Source organism: Octodon degus, unplaced genomic scaffold (assembly GCF_000260255.1).
Source record: "Octodon degus isolate 3935 unplaced genomic scaffold, OctDeg1.0 scaffold00005, whole genome shotgun sequence".
Taxonomy (NCBI): domain Eukaryota; kingdom Metazoa; phylum Chordata; class Mammalia; order Rodentia; family Octodontidae; genus Octodon; species Octodon degus.
Window position 1 is genome coordinate 11,439,219 of NW_004524581.1, and position 22,687 is coordinate 11,461,905.

Here is a 22,687-nt window from a genome sequence, read left to right on the forward strand (position 1 = left end):
AAAAAAAGAATTTAGGGCCAAGGATATAGCTCAGTGGCACAGAGCCTGCCTGGCAAGCTCAAGGTTGTGAGTTCAATTACTAATAACAAAATTAGTATTTGATATATAATGTTACATTTTCCAAAAACTAAACCTAAAAACAAAGTGTCCTATAAACCTAAGTTATAAATCTCTGACACCCCAAAGAAGACCTCTTTACTCCTGGCCCAGCTGCCCACTGGCCTGTGAGAGGACAGGGGGACAGGCAGCATCACATGACTCAGGGCCATCCTGGGCCACTCAGTCCCAGGTGCTGAGGTGAGATGACACTGAAAACTAACAGCACGGTATCATGAATCCTCAAATCAATAATGATTCCACCAGGAGAAAGCAGAGGAACCAATAGGTGAATCCCACAGGAGTGGGGCAGCCCTGGTGGTGACACCAGACTCACAGAAAGCACAGCTACTGTTGAAATCAGTTTATTCACACGCGATCTGGGTGGTCTCGCTGGATGCTGGACACTGTCTTCACAGTCCAGCAACCTTCATGCAACTTCAGGGAAGAAGCGAAGAGCAGAACGGTGGAACCAAGAAAGCATGAGGTAAGAAATAGGCAGGAGAGTTTGTGGAGGAAAAGGAGCAAGGGGAGGAGGAAGAGGAGCGGAGCCCAGCTGAGGGCTGCGGGGCTCACATTCTTCTACAACTTTCTGTGCAGTCCTGTAGAGGTCATTGTTTCTTTGTAGCCACCCTGAGAAAGAAACAGAAAAGAGATGTAACACTGCAATTCCAGCAGGAACACAGGAAAGCAGGAGTAGGGATGGGCTCGGGGGACCAGGACCCAACAAATTATTTTAAGGACCAGCTTTAGCAGAAAATGGACAGATCAGACAGAGAAGTTCCAAAGAAGGTAGCAGTTTTATTAAAGCCCTTTAATTTCTTCTCAGTACTGGGGATAGAGCCCATGGCCGCCTCACTGAGCCACATTCCTCTTTTAAAGAAATTTTGGAGAGACAGTCACCCTAAGTCACTAAGCTGCTTGAGGACAAGTTATACTTGTGATCCTCCTGCCTCAGCCTCCCAGAGTATTAAGATTACAGGCACCACTATGCGTGGTAAATTCTGTAACTTTAAGTTGTTTTGATAAACATAGAACTCTGGGTAGTAAATGAATTAAAAAAAATTCTTTATTTTATTTGGTACAGGGTCTTACTATGCAGCTTGGACTTGTTGTGATCCTCCTGTCTCAGCCTCCTCAGTGCTGGGATTACTGGCATGCACTGCCACACCTGGTTTCAATGGTGGACATGGCATGCCCGGTGTTCCAGGCAGGCACAGTATGTGGTACTGGGGATTGAACCTCGGTCCTTGCACTTGCATGGCAGGAGCTTAGACAGCTGAGCTATCTCCCCAGTTCCTGGTGAGAGGGGTGTAAATGAATTGAAATAGGATCTTGGAGAGGTATTTATACATCAGTGTTCATACTGCACTGTTCACAGTGGCCAAGAGAAGGGAGCAACCCAAGCATTCATGATGGATGAATGGATAAACAGAATGAAGGACATACATACAAGGGAATATTATTCATCTCTAAAAAAGCGAGGACATCCTGTCACGTGACCTGACATGAGCGAACTTTGGGGACGTTAGCAGTGAAATAAGCTGGTTATACAAAGATAAACTGTGTGATTCTACTTATAGGATACATTAAGAGTGGTCAAGATCTTCGAATAATGGTGGCTGCCAGAGCTGAGGAGAACAAGAAGGGGGAAGCTACTGTTTAATGAGTACAGAGTTTCAAGTACTACAAGATGAAAAAAGTATAGAGATGGGTGGTGATGGTTGCACATGATGCATGCTTTTAAAAAACTGTGCAAGGGGACCAGGGAGATGGCTCAGTAGAATAAGCGCTTCCCTGGCAAGCGCAAGGGCCTGAGTTCAATCCCCGGTTCTGCAATAAATAAATAAATAAATAAATAAATAAATAAATAAATAACTGTGCAAGGACAAATAATTAAGTGAGCTATGGTGGCTCTGGCCTATAATTCCAGTTCATGGGAGGCTGACACAAGAGGATTGAAAGTTTAAAGTCATCCTGGGCCACTTGGGGAGACCCTGAGGGTCTAGCTCAGCAGTAGAGCACGTGCCTAGGGCGTGCGAGGCTCAGGGTTTCATCCCAAGCACCACATGCACACAAAACCTTAAGACAACAATTTTACGTTCTGTGTATTTTATCATGATAAAAACAAATAAACAAAAAACTGAAGGAAAAACCCAGAACAAGCCCAGGAAAATGGCACAGGCCCTCCTAGTGCCCACACCCCTCCGTTGGCAGTCTTGTGACTCTGGACAGTCATCAGAGGTGATGGTAGCTCAGGGGACCCCAGGAAAACCACTACCCCAATTTCCATATCACTCCTGTCCTGGGAATGAAAACCAGGACCCTCCTTCAGCACCTCGACAGGGTTGCAGCATCCAGGGCTCCAGAGTCCACCTCAGGAGAAGTCAATCTGCCCGCAGAAGGCATAGTTCCCAAAGCTGTCCACGGTGAACCTCTGAGAGATGTGGATGGAATTGAGCCTCAGAGAACCAAAGTGGAAGTTCTCAAACAACTGGAAAGATGAGAGACTTGGAATGAATGGCCTGACAATCAGAGGTGAAAATATTAAGCATCAAACCCCAACCACCACAACCCCACCAAGCCTCTCCTGTACTTCTTTTTGGTATTCACTGTGAATAAGGATCTGTGATGGGGGTGGGGTGAGAACAGCAGTTCCTCTCTCTGATTAACTCTAGACACCCCTGACAAAGTCATTACAGAAAGGGCTGCAAAGTCACCTCTGAAACCTGTCCATCGAGCAACCATGGCCAGGAGGTAGCAGCAGCCCAGGACACGTGTGGACTGCCACTGCCCAGCTGGCCATCCATGTCCTCCTGTTACAAGTGGATGGAACACGAGCCCCTGGCTTGTCAGCAGCACTTGTTAGGAGCACTGACCCACACAGACAGGACCAGAACTCCTGGCCCACAAATGCAGGTTGGCTCCAGGCCCCCCACAGGGACACTTCCACTCAATGACCCAGCTAGTTGGAGCAGTATTTATCAAAAGCCTTTCATCCCATGGATTCAAACACGCATTATGGCCATCTTCCACTTTACAAGAGGTACCCAGTGTGTCAGGGGAACCAAAGAGCCACATGGCAAGAGGGACTTCACCTTGTGATACGGCAAGACTCAAGATCACATCAGAATCCACCCCAGGAAAACGAAGGCACACTGCGCCTGGGTAAGAGGACAGAACTTACCTCCTGTCAGGATTCAAGAACAGCTCTTTCTTAAAATGTCAGCAGGCCTCCAGAACAGCCCCCCAAATCCTGGACTGCAGGTGACCCAGGCCTTGAGAAGGCTTGGAACATGTTTTCGCACTCAGCACCACGCTCATCCCCAAAGAAGGCCTCCCCACATTGGCACCCAACACTGCCTGAGGTGCAACTTAAGGGTGGGACCTTTACACACTGGCGGGGCCAGGGAGATGGCTCAGTAGAATAAGTGCTTCCCTGGCAAGCACAAGGACCTGAGTTCAATCCCAGGTTCAAAAAACACTGGCCATGGCTGTTTTTTGTTTTTTTTTTGGACACAGGGTCTCACTATGTAGCACAGATTGACCTTGGACTCTCTGTATAGCCAAGGCTGGCCTTGAACCCATGGTGATCCTCCTGCCTCAGCCTCCCAAGCACTGGAATTACAGATGTGCATCCCCATACCTGGGCATCTTCACTTATTTTTATACCATCTCCCATGCCTATGAACTTCAGCCACTGTCACCTTTCCTCTTCCTGCAATTAATGGCCTAGAAAAATGCTTGAGGTTCATTAAAGGCTAACTCTACAAAGCCCAGTAAATATTGATTCTTCGACATGACATCAACCTGACCCCAAAGATCTATTTGGAGCTTGTACACTGCACTGTCTTGTCTTTCAGAAAGGTGACCAGCTCTTGCTTGCATTGATTTATACAATTAACTTCTCTTTCTGGCTTTGGCAGCCTGTTCAAACTGTATTCCTTGTTCTGTAGAGAAATCCACCCTGAAATGGTTATTGCTTCTCCCTCTGCTGAACATTAATTTGAAATGAAAGCCATGTCAGAGACTGACAGATTTATACTTGTGCAAACTGATGCCTTTTAGGTATGGCAAAGACATAGCCAAAGAGACAATAGCAGACAGAAAACAAAACAGAAAGGAAACTCAGTGCTGTCAACAAGTACTTGTTTTTTGTTTTTTGTTTTTTTTCTTTATTTTAGGGAAGGGCCTACAGGGTGTTCAGGATCTCACTACTAGAGGTTGGACTCGTAGTGATCTGCCTGTTTACAGCCTCCCAAGAGCAGGGATTACAGGCACGTGCCACCATGCCCAGTCTCAGTTGCCATCTCAGCATGGCAGACCCGGGTATCAAACCCATGGCCTCTGCACTTGCTTGCAGGCACTTTAATCCACTGAGCTATTTGGTCGACCCCTTCAATGAGTACCTCTTTAAGTTTTAAAATATTTAGCATAGTAAAAAACACAGGGCTATTAATTTCCTCAACCTGTCCCTCTCACATCTTAGAACACTTTTTTCATTCTTGCCACTTTTTGAGGCAGTTCTAGAAGCCTTCTCTCACTGTTGTCTTTAGTTGAGCTGTCATGCCTGGCTGCTTCCATGTCCTGAATCAATTCAAAACTTTTACTTTTCATGGCTTATTTAATTGATTTATTTGGTGCAGGGTCTTGCTACACAGGTGGGACACATAGTAATCCTGTCTCAGCCACCCCAGCACCAGGAGGGATTACAGTTGAGCACCACCATGCCCGTATTCAATGGCCTACACGACCAGCACACCCAGGATCCAACCCAGGTGCTTGTGCTTGCCAGGCAGGAGCTTAGACCCCCAAGCTATCTCCCCAGCCCCTTTCATGGTCATTTTGAATTTTAGCAAAGAGCCAGAAACCACACCATAACAGACCCAATAAATAAGGTAGATGCGTATACAATGTGATGGGTTTTTAAAAAATTTTATTTATTTTACATAATATCTCACTATGTAGCTGGCCTTAAACTTGCTCATGTAGCCCAGGGTGGCCTCAAACTCACAGCTATTCCCCAGCCTCAGCCTCCCAAGTGCTGGGATTACAAGAGTGCACCACCACATCTGGCAACATAATGATTTTTACAAACTTGATTTTTTGCCAGCGAGATAGCTTAGCAGACTAAGAGGACTAAGCACCTGCTTAGGCAAGCACAGGGACTGGGGTTCGATCCCCAGCACCACATGCCATGCTGGCCCTAGCCCCAGGCACACAGAGTCCAGGCGTGGTGGCGCACCCCTGTAATCCCAGCACTGGGGAAGCTGAAGTCACTATGAATCTGAGCTGCATAGTGAAACCCTGTACAGAAACACAAAAGACACATTAAAAAAACAAAAAAACCCTTGATTTTCAGTTGGATGGTGCTAGGTACCAGAATTCACTGTATTTTTTTATTGTATTCTTTTCTTTTTTTATTGTATTCTCTTCAACAAGTATTTTTTAAGGCTACTACCTTCCGTTTTCCATGTTTCCACGTCACAGGGACACCGTAGCCATGAGCTGGAAGGGACCTACAGCTTCATTTTGCCCTCTGTGGTGACCTGCCAGTGTCCCCTGCTTCTGGTGGAGAGTACACATGGCTAAAATAAAGTTAGCTTGGCAGGATTTCAACGCAGTATTCACGGAAATCGAGAGAATGAGCATAAAGTTTCCCACTCTAGTAAGGCCGGTGCAGGCTGGACAAGGAGCGAGGAAGTCAGACTGTAAGCTCACTGGCACACAGGAGCTGCATGGCTAGGGACACATGGTGCCACTTACTGCACTACCCCGTGGCAGGTAAGAGATTTCAGTGGGCCGAGGTCCAATAAGACGACCAATGTGCAAGCCCTGTAAAGTGCACATGCTACTGAAGAACTGCGGAGGACATTTTAGATCTCTGCTCTCCTTGACCCTGTTAGCTGTCTAGGTGGCCAAATATTTCATATCTTTTTATAACATCAGAGTAAACTTCTCATCTGGAAGTTCCTAGAGCAGTACCAATCTCCACAGTAATCTTCCTATCTGTGTTCTTGTTCTCTCTGAATGTCTGTGATGACTTCCTAACACATGATTTTGAAACAATGTTTCAGTTATTTCATTCTTTAGTCATTGCTGTATTTTTAGCGTTAAGCCTTTTAGTTCTATCAATTATTTCTAGTGACTCATTCAGACAGAGGCCCTACAGAGAGAAGAGCTGAATTGAAGTACACACCGTGAGAGCACCTAACAGTAGGCTGCATATGATAACAAATATGTATTGAAGAAAATGAAAACTAGGCTCACGCAATCCCTAGAACTCAGACATCCCCATCTGAAAACAGAATGACAAGCACTTGTGCTTACACGCTGTCATCAAGGAGACCCTGAACAGTATTTACCAAAAACTATGTTACCTCTGTCCTGCGTGTAAGGGACATACCTCTATTCTAGTTGGCTGTCAAGAAATTACTTGTAGGGCGGGGGAGATAGCTCAGTGGAATAAGCGCTTGCCTGGCAAGCACAAGGGCCTGAGTTCAATCCCCAGTTCTGTAAAAAAAAAAAAAAAAAAGAAAGAAAAGAAAAGAAATTACTTGTGCTGGGTGTGGTGGTCCACACTTGTAACCCCAGCACTCCGCTACAAGTTTGAAGCCAGCCTGGGCTATGTAGCGAATTCAAGATCAGCCTGCCTAAACTACATAGTGAAATCTTTGTCTCAAAGACAAAAAACACAAAAACAAATTATGTGTATAGTGCTCATGGGGGCGCATGGGTGTAACCTCACTTCTTAGGAGGCTGAGGCAGGAGGCTCAAGCCAGTCTGATCTATGAAGCATAATCTTGTCACTAAATCCAACCCAACCAAAGCAAATTAAAACAAATCAAACCAGAAAAAGAACTCTGTCTGTAATGAAAATTTCACAAACTCCTTCAAATGTCTACTCATGCCTTACATGTCGGCTTAGATACCTTCTTGGCTCTGGCCTGAGGTGAGTCACTGAGCACCTGCCACCTGCCCTTGCCTGCCACCTGATCAGCAGGACTGCTGCAGGCAGGCCACAGGGCGTGCCCGGGAGCCAAGCTGAGTGGGGTGCTTGTGCTCTGCACCCCTCCCCACGGGCACACACGTGCTGCCAGTGCACTGAACCAAGATGGGCGGCAAAGGCGACGTGTGGGGTGAGAGCAGGAAGGTGCAGGCACTCGGTAAACGCAGCAGTGGTGAGGCTGCCCGAGATGGACCGTGCAGGGCTCCAGGCAAGTACAGGAGGGGGGTGAGGTAGGGTGCGGGTGGGTTAGCTGGGGGGGGTGCTAAAAGGAGCAATAAGAAAGCCCTCGGAGGGAGAAACAGATGGGGGCCTGCAGTCAGGTCCAGAGTTCGGTGTTTGGGGGGATGGCCAGTCGGTGCTGACTGCACAAGGGACCAGGCGAGAGTCAAGGAGACCCTGGCAGTGCGTCCTACTGACAGTTGTGCCAAGGATGGAGCAGATGCGAACTCCCTGGTAGGAGAAAGAGAAGCTGACTTTCTGGAGTGGGAGGAGGACAGAGAAAATCAGGGTCCCAGGGTAAAGCAGGCCACCACACCAGGAACAGAACACTTTGGAAGGGCAAGTGTACAGCGACATGCACGGCAGGTCTGTTTCTACACTGTGGTCCTACCTCCTGGTGTGTATGCACCACGGCCTCTCCAACCCGTGGTCCTCCTGATAGGCTACGAATGTGCATTAAGGACATGGAGTTGGCGCGCTGCTAAGTGGAGACAATCACCATGCAGAGCTTTATAACTGTCGTTTTTTGTTAGAGACAGGATCTCACTACATAGTTCAGGCTGGCCTCGAACCCATGGTGATCCTCCTGCCTCAGCCTCCCAAGTGCTAGGATAGTATGTGGGTGACACCCCCCAGCAATTGTCCTCTTTTATAGTGAGTCCTTGCTAATCTTAAGTATTAGAGAAATGAACCTTTAACTCTGTTATAAATTACAAATGTATTATCTCCCAGTTTATCATTTCTTTCTTTTGTATTTTAGGGAGGGGTTTGGGTGTTCAGGTCTCACTACTAGACTGGACTCAGTAGCAATCCGCCTGTTTACAGCCTCCCAAGAGCTGGGATTACAGGTATGTGCCACCACGCCCAGTCTCAATTGCTGTCTCAGTACACCCCCAGGGCGGGGCCCACAAGGCAGGCCCAGGGATCAAACCCCGAGCCCCTGCAACTGCTTGTAGGCGCTTCAACCTGCTGAGTTATTTGGCCGGCCTTTCATTTCTTTTTTTTTTTTTCCTTTCGGAACCAGGGATTGAACTCAGGCCCTTGCACTGGCCAGGCAATCACTTTTTTTTTTTTTTTTTTTTTGAGACAGGGCCTTGCTATGTAGCTCAGGCTGGGCTTGAACTTACTATGTAGCCCCAGGATAGTCTCAAACTCATGGCAATCCTCTTGCTTCAGCCTCCCAAGTACTAGGATTATGGGTTGCGCCACCATGGCTCACCATGTCAATTTATTATTTTATTTTATTTATTTGTGTGTGTGTGTGTGTGGCTAGCTCAGCCCACCCGGGGGCGGGGCTGGCTGGCATGTGGTGCTGGGGGATTGAACTGCGGTCCCTGTGCTTTGCTAAGCTTGTTCTAAGTAGGTGCTTTAGACCACTGAGCCATCTCACCAGCCCCCCACCATGTCGATTTAAATTTACAGTTTTAGGAACTCACTTTTTTTTTTTTTTTTTTTTTTTTGCAGAACCAGGGATTGAACTCAGGCCCTTGTGCTTGCCAGGGAAGCACTTATTCCACTGAGCCATCTCCCCGGCCTTTTTTTTTTTCTTTTTTCTTTTTTTGTATTTAGTACAGGATCCACAGGGTCTACAGTGTCTATAGGGTTTCACTACACAGATCAGACTTGCAGTGATCCTGTTTTTCAGCCTCCCAAGCACTGAGATTACAGGCACGTGCCACCACACCCAGTCTCAGTCTCCATCTCAGTCTCAGTGTGCCCTAGGGGAGGAGCTGGCATGGCAGGCCCCAGCTCCTATGTCTGCCTGAGTAGGTGCTTTAATCTGCTGAGCTATCTGGCTGGCCCAGGAACTTACATTTACCTGCAAGATATTTTTAAAAATGAAGTGACCTCATGGCAAAATGGTTATTAAAGATCAAGGCAAACCATCAACAGTGTCAGTACTGACAACAGCACTAAGAAAACTGACTGCAGGGGCTGCCATCACTATCTGACCACAGCCTCCGGAGCCCAGTGAGCCCACGGCCTGGGAAGCAGACGCGACATGACCAAGACACACAATAAGCAGAGACAGCTGGGGATCAGGCCAGGCCACCCCACAGTATGGGACAGCAGCGAAAGCAGGAAGATCTCTCGCTTCCCACTGTGCTGACCCTTGTAAGGAGGTGGCATCCACCTTTTCACAGGGGAAAAGAACATACCGATCCAGGAAGACACAGGCGCAGACAGCCTGAAGCAGGCTGGGGAAAACTGAGCGCTGAGTCTTAAGGGCAGCCGGAGCCCGAGGAGCTGAGAACAGCGGCCTCTCCACACAGGGAGGGGAGCTCTGACATCCCTCCTTTTGCAAAGAAACTGTCCTCACCCCTCGCTAGGAATGTCATCACAAACCCAGAGAGAAGGAGCTGAGTCCTCACCGTGCCCAGTTGGATTTTTCACCTCTCTGAGCACAGGGCTGGCACCTGAGGGCACCTGTTTGTAGTGCAGGTCACTGCATGGTCTCCAGGGCGGCTCTTCCGGACCACTGTCCTCCTGGCTCTTCACTCGCACTCACTGCCCACTGCTGCAAGTCTTCGCCCTCTCCCAGGAGGAAGGCATTTAAGCTTCAACCATGTGGCCCTGGTTTCTTATACTGTGCCTCTCCTACACAGGTAAGTGTGTCCAAAGTTTGTGGGCTTTTTTTTCTGCTCACCTGCCTACTGCTGGCTCATCTCAGCAGATGACTCAAACCATCAGAGTGGGGAGAGAAATGCTTCAGATCTGCCACACGGATCCCCCTTTCTTACTTTTTCTCACTTCAACTAGATTTCTTCATGTCTGCCCACTCTTCCTCAAACTTTAGTACAAAAATCCAGTTTATCCATTTCCTTGTGCTTCATTTCTGAAGGCTCCTGTGCTATGTGAAACTTAAACAACCTTGTATCTTTTGTCTTATTAAGTTGCCTTTTGTTACAGGGGCCTCAGCCTTGAACCTAGCCATGGGAGAAAAACCTTTCCTTGCTTGCAAAATAAGCAGAAAACTGAGATTCACCCCCAGGCAACCAGCCTTGGACCCCTGCACTCTGCTGCCGCTGCCAACGGGCAGCATCCCCGAAGGGGCCCATAAAGGCACAGGGAGAAGCACAGATGTAGCTCCCAAAGCCCGACAGGAAGGTGTTCTTTCCCTTCCATGTCCACCTCTTTTCCTGGACCTGGTCTAACAGTCAGATGGCTCTAACTCAGCTGGAAGAATTTTAATTGAATTCTGGATGAAAATAAGCACAAATCTACTAAATAGGCCTACTTAATTAGCTGCCTGAATGGAAAAAGAGGAAAAAGCTTAAATTACAAGTTTAAAATAACAACAACAACAAAAAGAGCTTGGTGTGGTGGTGCACTCCTGTAATCTAGTTCTGGTGAGGCTGAGGCAGGAGGACTACCACGAGCTGGAGGCCAGCTTGGGCTATGTAGTGGGTTCAAAACCAGTCCAAACTACATTAATGAGACACTGTCTCACAAAAAAAAAAATTATACTGAGTAAGAAACTTGGTTGTTCTTTCAAATCTAAATAGTTCATGAAGAGCATTATTCTAGCATTTAGAAAATAATAGCTCTAAGAGGAAAAAAGCTTTTTAATGAATCTAGTCAAGATATTTAAATCATGTTGAGTGTTTCTCCTCTCTGTTGGTTTATAACAATCTCCTTAGGGATTTTGAAACCTAAACCATTTTCTTTTTAAGAACACTTTTTTCCCTGACAGAGCTCTGCTGTTAGGGAAGCCAATATTTTATTTTTTTTAAACACCTACTGTAAAGAAACATAACAAAATACACAAAATACAAATATTTGAGAAGGAAATAAAAGTAGGATTTCCAACTTCCAATATTTGTGGTATACTCGTTAATAATACTCAAGCCATTTAAGAAGGAAATGTAATGAATACCTAAGAAGTCAGGATGACATTTGAAAACAGTAAAGCACACAACTGCTATCCCTTATTGGGTACTTATAGCAGCCTTAGAAAATTAAACAAACTTCTCCTGTCAAATGAAGATAGAATTGAGGATCACTGGAATGAAAGATTCTGGATCAGAACCACAGAACTGCAAGATAGAACCCGACCATCCTGCTGTCCCAGCTTGGTGAGCCATGGACTGTGTTTGTTTGTTTGTTGGGGGGTATTACTGACTGGAACCCAGAGGGACACTGAGAGAAAACCAATGGGGAGACTTGAGACTATGGTGGTCAGTTTCCCTTGTGTCCATTTCTGACCCCAGCTCCCTCCTCCCACAACAGGCAACACAGGAATTAGAGACTGGAAATAACTCCAAATGTGAAGATGCTGCATAAAAGAGCCTGGGAATCTCAGGCAGAGGTGCGGAGGAAGAGGGAGAGTGGCCTTGTCCTATCTGAGCCTTGAGCTAGAAGGGAATAAGAGGCCCATCCCCAAGGGCACCACGGCAAACCTGGCTGAGACTCCTGCCCTTGGCTTCGCCCCAACCCTTTTTCTAGTCCTCCAACCTTAGACACAGTGGTGCTCACTCTCCCTCAAGGACCCTCTTCTAAGGAAATGATTCTCCTGAGGGTGGCCTCGGTGCACTACCTGTAGTCCCAGTACAACTCTAATGGGAGGAAATTCAGTTTTAAAGAACAAAATAAATATTTAAAATATGTGAAGGGGCTGGGGTATAGCTCAGAGAGAGCACTTCTAGAATGTGTGAGGCCCTGGTCTATCTCCAGCAATGCGGAAAATTCAAAAAATGCATCAACAATAAGTCCTATCAACTTATTAGTCATTCTTGATATACCTAAGTTAAAATAACCCTTGCAATGTATTAGGTGCAACTGAAAACGGGTACAAAGGGTTCAATTAACTGAAGTACTCAGAGGATGTATGACTCAGAGGTTCCACACCTCAAGTTAGAAGCTTTCTATTGTTTTCACACAACAATTAGACATCTGGAGCCCACAGTAAGATGAATAGGAACAGTAACCTCATGCTGCTTAAAGATTTCTGTGTTTTTCTTTCATAATCTGCCTTACTGACCTCTTCTTGCACAAGTGCCCCATATATGGATAAAAGTAACAAGGATACCATCTTACACTTCACTGCAATGCTTAGCACCTCCCCCCTTGCCAGGAGGTCACACGGATGAATGAGGACAGTTGCGGGCACTGTGCGCTCCTTGGGAAGGCGCTGCCACTACAAAGCCTTGCTGTGGTTAAAGAACACATTTATCAAAGGATCTAAAAGTGTCTTAAAAGCCCACCTCATTAAACCTTCAAAAAGTTGCTGTGATATAAACCAGAACTGAGCATTATTATTCCCCTCTGAAAGATAAGAAACACACAGGGCCTGGCATGGTGGTATATGCCTATAGTCCTGGCAGTCAAGAGGCTGAGGCAAGAAGATCATACGTTGGAGGCCAGCCTGGGGGACATTTGAAAATGTTGTCTCAAAAAACAAAGCTGTGGGCCAGGGAGATGGCTCAGTGGAATAAGTGCTTCCTTGGCAAGCGCAAAGGCCTGAGTTAAATCCCCGGTTCCACAAAAAAACCCAAACAAACAAACAAAGCTGGGCATGGTGATGCACATCTGCAACCCATCAGGAGGCTGATGCAGGAAGATTGCCACAAATTCCAGATCAGCCTGGGCTACATAGTGAGTTCAAGGCCAGCTTAAACTACATAGCAGAGACTTTGTCTCAAAAAAACCTAAACAAAACGAATTCAACAACAGAAACAATGCAAAATAGAGACAGGCTATAACCACCAATGTGAGATAAATTTAAAGAGCTCCCAGGGCCAAACAATGGTATGGACCAGCAGCAGGCCAGGCCCACAGGTCTGTGCACATGTGCTCCTCGAGTGGAGAATCAAGTATGCACAGGAATGCCAGGTCGACAGGCGCCACCCTTGGCTACGTGTGCAGACGCCAACAAGTGTGCAGTGGCCAGGAGAGAAATGCATGATAGGAAGAGCTACAGCCACAGCCCTCGAGGATTCTAACTGGGAAACAACAGAACAAAAAATGGTGAATTTCAAAGCATTCATTGTGAAAAGGGCTCCTAGGTGTATAATTAATAAGGCTTTGGTAAACAAAAAGGTATGAACCCTAGACTACAAATACAGTAAAATCTGAAAGGCATAAAGGTTCTTCACATATCATGTTACTGATTTCACCCAGAATATCTTTTGTTTTTTTGCCACAAATATTTTTAATTTCAAAGTTCTATGTGTTAAAATGCCCCAAATCTAAAACATAATTTTCTGTTTCTGGCAAGGCAATGCATTCTCAGGCCTCCCGTATCTTGCATTTTTCTTTTGGCCACAAGCAAGATACTTCAGATAACAGCAGGAGTAGGAGAGGCATGAAGAGACAGGACAGAGAGGGATCCTGCACATGCCAAGAGGAGACTCCTCCCTACCTAAGAATACCTATGCATGCTGTACTGTATGGATTCTTTCCAAGTATCACCACAGAAGAACGTACCTGAGCCGATCTACCCTAAGATAAGCCATGGTCCTACACACAAATATACTCCTTCACCTAGAAACAAAAAATGGAAAGTTCTTTGAGCTGAAGACATAGCTCAGTAACAGAGCACTTGTCTGGCACATGCAATGTTCTGGGCTCCATCCACAGCACTACCAAAAAAAAAAGACAAAAATTAGAGTTCAAAGCTTTCCTATTAATGATTACAGAGATAGTTTCTTCCTCTGTTTCTCCATCTCTAAACAGGGACAATAAATACAAGGATGTTCTACATTTATAGTACAGAAAATTGTAAAATAGAATTTTGAACTCTGTATTATAGCCTTCTGCTGCTGTGACAAAGTACTTGAGGTAATAAACTTAAAATGGAAGAAAGGTGTTACTGTGGCTCATGGTTTCAGTCATGGCCATTCGGCTCCACTGCTTGGGGCTGAGGCAGCACAGTGCCTGTGGCTGGAAGCAGGGAGAAGACCACTGCTCCCCTTCAGGTGCCCAGAAAGCACAAGAAAGGAAAGGGCCATGGTCCAGATATGTGCTCCAGGACACACATCCCACCCCCATTCCATGGCCTACTGCTGCCAGCTGGGCTTCACTTAAAGGCTTCTGGGAGATGTGGATCTATCATCTCCCAGAAGCACCACAGACCTGGGGACCAAGCCTACCTGCGTGGGTCTTGGGACAGTCATGAGCTGAACCACGTATGGCAAGTTCTGACTCGACCATTCCTCGCTGACTATAACCTCCAGTGCATCATTTATAAGCTAAAAGGGGAGTTTCCTTAGGACAAAAAAGGACAAAGTGCATTAGGCACACTGTGGCCACCATAACCTCGGTAGTCACCATCTGGTCACATAGGGATATAATGTCTTAAAGATCAAAACAGGAACATCTACTTCCTGTAGATGACAACGTAGTTGGCAGGTAGATTGCATCCGAGTCATCTCCAAACACAGCCTAATTCTACCTAAGAGGCCACTTTTAATCTGAAACCTCAGCCCAGAGTGATCAGTGGTGTGAGAGTCAACAATAACAGCTAATAATAGCCAATAAAAGAGGACATAACGTACCTGTAGAAGGCCTGGAACACTCCAGATCCAAGGAGTCAACACCGCTCTGTGGGAGGAGTGACTCTATCACCATCAGTGCCTGGACCATCAGTGCAGCCAAGGGCTGTGTGGACACCGGCAGTAGAGCTCACTGTACCAACCCTTCAGCTTGCTGCACCTGCTTTGAGGGAGTCCACTGAAGCCACACCAAAGGCCCTGTGTCCATCTTCACGGACAGGGATGGCATTCTCTGCACAGATGGGGAATGGGAACTGCTCTGGCCACTGGCTCCCCTACATCCCAGGCCTGTCTATCTGGGCTGTGTGACCACAAGGAAAGTTAATGCCTGACTTAGGAAGACAACCAACAGCCAGGAACGGTGCCGTTAAAACCTTCAGATAGAGGCAGAGCTGCACTTTTGTCTGGCTCAAGCCTTGTGCTGATGTAAGGGTTGTGAAGTGTAAGACACTGCTGGTAGAGGCCAAATGACCTATTAGCGAGTGAATTAAAACCGCTGTACACAAACAGGATGCCAGGCAGTTCTGCTGAGCACCTCAATATTTAGAATGCCAAGGGAATTCCCCTCTCTGTATTGCCATTTGATTTTAAAAAGTAGCAAGAAAAAATAAGTGGTGGGGGCGGGTGAAGAAGAGACAGCAGCTGCGCTGCTAAGTGAAGAACCCGAGCCTGACCTCCGCCTCCAATTCTGGGCTGCGCCAGGCCACTGGATTCAAGCTGCTACAAAACTTCTTCCCTGGAAAGTCCTGCCTACAGGCATGGATTACTGCTTTGTCAGGATGGAGCTAGCCCCAGGCTGCCAGGGCCAGCAGAGGCTCCTCAGCCTCTAGCCTGTAACCACCTGCTGGCCCTCAGGCAGGTGTCCTTTCTGCCAGACCCAGGCGATATTTCTGCAGATAAAATCTCCCTCAGATGAACAACTGATGCTCATCAAAACCACCACTCTGGCTGGGGAGATGGCTCAGCAGAATAAGAGTTTGCCTGGCAAGTACAAGGCCCTGAGTTCAATCCCCAGTACAATAAATAAATATATAAATAAGGGGCTGGGGAGATAGCTCAGTAGAATAAGCACTTGCCTGGCAAGCATAAGGGGCTGAGTTAAATCCCCGGTTCTGCCAAAAATAAATAAATAAATAAATAAACAAACAAAACCACCACTCTGCAGGCTGAGGTAGAAGGATGGCTGCAATTTTGAGCCCACCCTGGGCTACAAAGTGAGCTCAAGGCCAGCCTGAACTGCTAACAAGAACCTGTCTCAAAAACAAAACAAAACAAAAAAAAAAACAAACCCTCTTATCTATTTCTCCCTTGGTCAACTTCCCTCAGGTGTCACGCCTGACAGCCCCCCAAACAATGACCCACAAGGTGTCTACTCTGCAGTGCAGGGTGGCAGAAGTCAGCAGGAGGGAAGTCCTAGGAAGTGCAGGAGACAGCAGCACAGGAGGCTGTGGGGGTGGCCTGGGCTTCAGGAGGGCTGCCTTCCAGGTGCTTCCATGGGGCAATGGAACAAATTCAGGGGGGGGGAGTGAAAAGAAGGTCATCAGGCCCCACAAATATCTGCTCTGACTTCTCCAAGTGGGGATGGCATTCAGAAGTTAGAGAGAAAACCAGAGGTTCCCAGGCAATATCACGTGTCACAAAGGGTGCAAGCATGTCTAAATAATAGCTGTCCAAACAATGGCTGGCCTAGGAGCAGCTCCTTGCAAGACCAGAGCCAGACTGCCACATGGGATCAACTAAGTTACTTCCAATGCAGTCACCTTATTAGACAACCAGTCAACTTGGTCCTTTGTCAGAACCACAAGAAATACGCCTCCAGCAGCATCACCACTGCTTCATAGCTTGTGACACACACTTATGTTTCTTTAATGGAAAAAAGCCAGCAAATCTCAGACAGCTTCCATCCCCCATGCAAAGGTACAGCAGACATCAAACAAGCATAGGGCCTGAAGTAAGACAGGGACATCATGCCCACAAATGCCACGGGAGGTGAAGACCACCACAGTTTAAGGAAGTGGCATCCATGCTTAAACTATCACTGAGGCAGCAAACCCTAACCTGGAATTATGGTTGGTTGTGATCTAGTTTCTCAATTTAATTTGTGGTGATGATAGGTTTTTTCAGGTACCTGGCACAGCAGAGAAACAGGCAGAAGGAAAAAGGGAAAGGGCTTTATTTTCTTTGAGGACACGGAGAGAATCTGAGGAAGAGAAGAAATTCTCTGGAGTTGGACAAAGGGAGGCTGAGGCCTTTGCCAGGGGTGGAGTTTGAAGCGGATGTTTAGACATAGCTGAGAGAGCTGACTGGGGGTGTCTTCTCTGAGGTGGCAGGAGGGGTGAAAGAAAACTGCACCCTGGGCTGAGTTGGAGAAGGGGGGAGGTGGTCTTGAGAAAATGGGCTTTTATTTTAAGGGCTTTAGCCACGTTAGATGACCACCATGATGATTTAGCAGTTTATACTAGGGCCAGAACCTATCAAATAATGCTCATGCTCATATCTGAACGTTACTTCTAAAACTGTTTCACTGCCAATATAAAATAAAGTTTTATTCTATTTTTTTCCCTTTCTTTGGTAGTACTGGAAATTGAACCCAGGGGCACTCCGGGTATACTGAGCTTTATCCCTAGTCCTTTTAATTTTGAGATGGGAAGCCACTAAGTGCTTGGGCTGGTCTAGAACTTGCAATCCCCTTGCCTCAGCTTTCTTCAGTGCTGTGACTACAGGTGTGTCCCATTGCACCTGGCTAGAGGGCATCACTTTTTCTTTGGTACCAGGAGTCGAACTCAGGACCTTGTTCTTGCTCAGCAAGTGCTAGGCCACTGAGCATAATCCCCAGCCGAAAGGCACAATTACTAAGAAGACAACTGTTGAGTGTGAAGGCTGAGGCATGAGGATCAGTGAGTTCAAGGCAGTTATATAGTGAGTTCAAGGCCAGCTTGACTACACAGTAAGACCCTGTTTCAAAAAAAAAAAAAGCCAGGTGTGGTGGTGCATACTTTTAATCGCAGCACTTGTGAAGCTGAGGCAGGAGAATCACTGAGAGCTCAAGGCCACCCTGGACTACATAATGAGTTCAAAGCTAGCATGGACCACATAGTGAGACCCTACCTAAAAATTAAAAAAAAATTTTTTTTTAAAATAATAATAAGAGTATCATGGCTCAGTACAGTGGTGCATGTCTGTAATTATAGCTACTTGAGCAGTTGAGGCAGGACTGCAGATTCAAGGTCAACCAGGGCGGTTCAAGAACTAGAACTCTGGAAGAAAGGTGGCAGCCTGGGGGTGTAGCTCAGCAGCAGAGTGCTTGCCTAGCATCTGCAGGCCATGAGATCAATCCCTGGCACTGCAAAATAAATAAATGAATAAATAGTAGGGAGGTACATCAGTGGTAAAGCACTCAGGAGGTGAAGCTCGGGTGAAACCCTTAGCACAGTAGAAAAAAAAAGGAGAAAGAGCAGGAGGACAAGGAAATAATCCCAGCTTTCTGACTATGGATTTCACCCACTGTTTCTCCTTTTCCGCTGAGGTCCTCTAATGTTTGGAATACCACTTGGACACTGCTGGCACGGAGCCACCCATCCATGTGCTCTCAGAGTAGTCTCTAAACAGTGGGCTGCTTCAAAGGGGACAGTGTGCTGTCACCACCTCTTGATCCAGATTTATATCTTGCCGCGATCTGTCCACACTGCAGCTAAAAGCACACCATGGCATCTACACATGCAATGAGATATGATTTGGCCTAAACAAGGAAGAAAACTGCAATATATGGCACCATGGATGAAGCCTGAAAACATTACATTGAGTGAAATAAGCCACACACCAAAGGGCAAATGCAGATTCTACTTATCCACGGTACCTAAAATAGATTCACAGATACTGAAAGCAGCAAGTAGGATGGTGTTTACCAGGGGTGGGGAGGATGAGGAGGGACGGGAAGCTGTTTAATGGGCATGGAGTAGCGATCGCTGCACACGAGTGGGAATATATGTAGGGCCACTGAATTAACTGTATACTTAAAAATGGACAATCTTACGGATATTTTATAACAAAAAATACCTTCAGTGGATCCAAAGTGAACTATAATGTGGCTCTTTCATCAACTACACCCAAAATAATATATGCAGACTCCTAGAAATCAGCAGAGTTGAGGGCTTCCTGTGAAGCAAGGCAGTTATATACTGAGCTACATAGTGAACAAGTCCCCAGAAGTGGGAGTGGTGGTGTGTGCCTGCAGTCTCTGCCACTTGGAAGTTGAGGTGGGAGGATAAGGAGCTCAGCCTAGGAGTGTGAGACTGGCCTGGCACACAGTAAAACCCTACTACCTAAAAAATAAAAATAAAAAAGCAAAACTATTACTTCAAAACAAAAACAAACCCCCAAAAGCTGGCTCTCCTATTCAAAGAGTTCACAGCAATAGATTAGAGGGACCAAAGGTGATGGAATACTTACTCTCCTTTCTGCAAGCCCCTAGCATAGTTTTACATTTTACACCTAGTCAGTAAACATTACTAAACATTGGTACCTCATTCTGGTAAGAACCAGAAATGATTTTAGGAAAAGTCATGTTAACCTACTCTCACAAGCCACGTCCCACTGCTCGTTACCGAGTGGGCTCTGCCCTCCCAAACCCCCTCACCCTGCCCCAGCCAAGACCCAGGTGGCCGGATCCCAGTACTGCTGCAAGGAGGAAGAGGCGGTGAACACGCACTCACAAGGCAGAGGAAAACCATCATGTGAGAAGGAGACAGCAACAGAGCAGGGAAGCACATCTTTCCAGAATGGATGTTGGCTTCTGTCAAAAATCAGCCAACTGCTCATTTTTCAGTGTAGCAGTGGCTTCACCTCACTGACAGCCATGTCTTGGGGGCCCTCATTAGGGACTGCAGACTTGTTCCAGGCAAAGAAGCACATAAAATAAATTCAGAGGAAAAGTTCTGGTGAAACACTGCTTGGATTTGAATCTTCCACCCACAACCTACTCCCCAAATAGCCTAAAATAAAGAGCTAAGAGACCAAACTGAAACATTTCAAGCTGTGCTTTATATAGCTGACGTTCAAAGAAATCGCCAATCACCCATCAGAAATCCTTCAGACCCTTAGAAACATGACATGCTTCTAGTACTGGCAAAATATGAAAAGGACCTTCTAATTTTCTGCAATCTTACGAGGTTTTGTTTTTTTTGTTTGTTTGTTTGTTTGTTTTTTTTAAATCATCAACAATAGAGGCAGAGCCATGTTTTATTACTAGCAGCCAAGTTACAGAACTCAGATTTTGGCAAGATGTCTCATCACAACCTCCTTTCTAAACTTCACCGATTTTGATATTCATGCTAATTGTAAATTAAGCACAATTTGCATACAAGTTCAGTATTATTTTCACTCAATGTTTACTGTAGTGAAGCATTAATGACACTATACAAGAAACTGTGCATATTTCAAGTGGATTACTGCGCACCACAGAGAAGGACACAATTAGTTTTGGATGTGTCTTTTTTCTTTGGATGTTGAGGGTCTATTAAACATACACATCATGCTTAATCATGAACCAGAAACTGTACTGGATAAAAGAAAATTAAAATAAACCCTAACCTTTAATACAGAGGTCAGCGACTTCTTCCACAGGAGACCATGGTCTCCATCACAACTGTGCCAGTGTGTCAACAAATGAGCTTGGCTATGTTCTGATAAAATCATATGGAATTCAAGTCAAGTTCTATTTATCTGAATATTTCCTCATCTCATGAAATAATCTTCTTTTGATATGATTTCAACCGTGGTCTGAGGACCAAATAACAGGTGCTGGACCATATGTGACCTCCAGATCCGTTTATGGACTCCAGTTCTAAATGTTTATGATCTCAAGTACTAGGTAAAAAAAATCCTCTCTGGCAAACCTAGTGTTCTATGAATGACATATAACAGCGAATTCTTTTTCTTCCTCCCTCCACGATCTGATTTCTGTGGAAAACAGTTTTAATCAGTTAATTCAGAAAAGTTGGCTGGGTGTCAGCCAGGAACAAGAAGGGGCCCAGCACAACTGGCCCCAGGATGGGGAGGGTTTGAGAGGAGGAGGCAGCCCCTGCCCTGGGTGGTCTCTGCCACTAGGAGGAGGAAACATGGATACTGGACACTGACAAATGAGGATTTAGAAAGAAGACCATGTTATAAAAGAAAAACAGAGATAAGGACAAACTTTTAGGGAGTAACCATACAAGGAAGTGATTTTTTTAAAAAAAGATCCAGAGGCATAAGAAAACGAGGTGAGCCACTGCCACTGAAGCCATGGGAAAGCATCTGAGGCCCAAGCAGGCTTAATACTCATACAGTTCACACCTGAAGGCCCCCAAAGCCTCGTACACCCTGGTGGAGCTTCTGGAAGGCGACGGGGATTCCAGGGCCTCACTGCTGACTTGCTGGCGCGGGGTGGCTCCCCATCCGGCCCTTCCTCTCATGCTCTGCTTTCTGTCCACCATGCCGTGCCTCTCCTCTACCCAGGCCTTCTGCCTGGGAGCCAAAATAAACCTCTGCCTCCTTAAGTTATGGGGCAGCAGGTATTCTGTCCCACAGTGAGGGAAGTGACTGAAACAGTATTTTCAAAGGGTTACTGAGAAAAAAGTTAAAGGAATCAAAGCACCAAACCAAAAGGGCTACTGATGACTCTTACGGTGCTGTTTTGGTACAAGAAGAAGGCTGACAGGTTAGAGGGAATTACTGAATAGTCTGAAAGGAATGATGGTACAAAAAATGGCTTTATAATACTTAATCAGAATAAAGAAATGGATTATCATTTCTTTAAACAAAATGCACTAATGAGAGATGCACTAATCTTCTTAGTAGCTTCCTCCAAATTAAGCCGACTAACAGGCATGTGTTCTCTGTATCCATTAAATTCTTATGCCCTTTGAGAGCTGGGCATGGTGGCACATGCCTGTAATCTCAGCACTCAGGAGGCTGAGACAGGAGGATCATTGTGAGTTCAAGACTTGGGCTACAAAGTGAGCGCAAAGCCAGCCTGACAGCCTGAACTGCATAGTGAGACCTTCTGCCAAAAAGACCATAAAAAAAAAAAAAAAAACTTATGCCCTTTGAATAAGGTTTGGGTTTTTTTTTGCTCCGAATGCCTTCAGGGCTGGTTTGGCTGGCTTGAGTTGTGGGGATTGAACCACAGCAACCTGAGCCTGACTGCTTTGCTGAAGCAGCCACTTAAAGAACTGAGCTAAGGGGCAGGGCCCCTGCCCTTTGAAATCAAATGGCCCAATCTGTGTAGTAAGATCAACAGTTAATAAAAGCAACATCTATTATAAACAATCCCACAAGCACAGCTATAAACTCAAAAACCCTTTCTGGTTTTGTTTTTTTGAGACGAGGCTCTTGCTATGTAGGCTTGCTAGGACTATGTAACAGCCCAGGATGGCCTTAAATCCACAGTAATCCTCCTGCCACAGCCTCCTGAGTGCTGGGATCACTGGCTCAAAAACCTTTTCTGGAAGATGACTGTTAAAAACTCAGACATACAACAAATGGTTAAGTGTCCTATTAACGGCTAAATTTTACTATCTGTCCTTTCTTTTTATTTCTTATTTTGTCATAATTTCAGACTTAAAGAAAATTAGTTAAGAATAGCAAAATGAATTCCTGGATACTAGGGCTGGGGACTGAACCCAGAGCCTTTTGCACTCAGCTATATCTCCAGTCCTTTTTTATGTTTTTAAATTTTAAGACAGGGTCTCACTAAGTCACCAAGTGGCCCAGGCTGAGCTCAAATTTGTGATTGCCCCAGCCTCAGCCTCTCAGAGCGCTGAGATTACAGACATGTGCCACCACACCCAGCCTTATATCTTTTTAAGTAACCTACTTTAACAAAACCATT

General features: G+C 45.9%; 1 protein-coding gene across 1 annotated transcript in view; it reads right to left on the reverse strand.

Moving 5' to 3' along the window:
* Positions 1-26: 26 nt before the first annotated feature.
* The window catches only part of Ascc1 (activating signal cointegrator 1 complex subunit 1), a 61,963-nt gene continuing 39,302 nt past the window's right edge, over positions 27-22,687 (reverse strand). Inside the window, exons 5-6 of the mRNA XM_023718554.1 lie at positions 2,435-2,590; positions 27-729 (exon numbers count right to left, since the gene is read on the reverse strand). Coding sequence (XP_023574322.1) covers positions 2,474-2,590 — 117 coding nt within the window. The 3' untranslated portion in view covers positions 27-729; positions 2,435-2,473. The remainder of the gene's footprint in view (positions 730-2,434; positions 2,591-22,687) is intronic.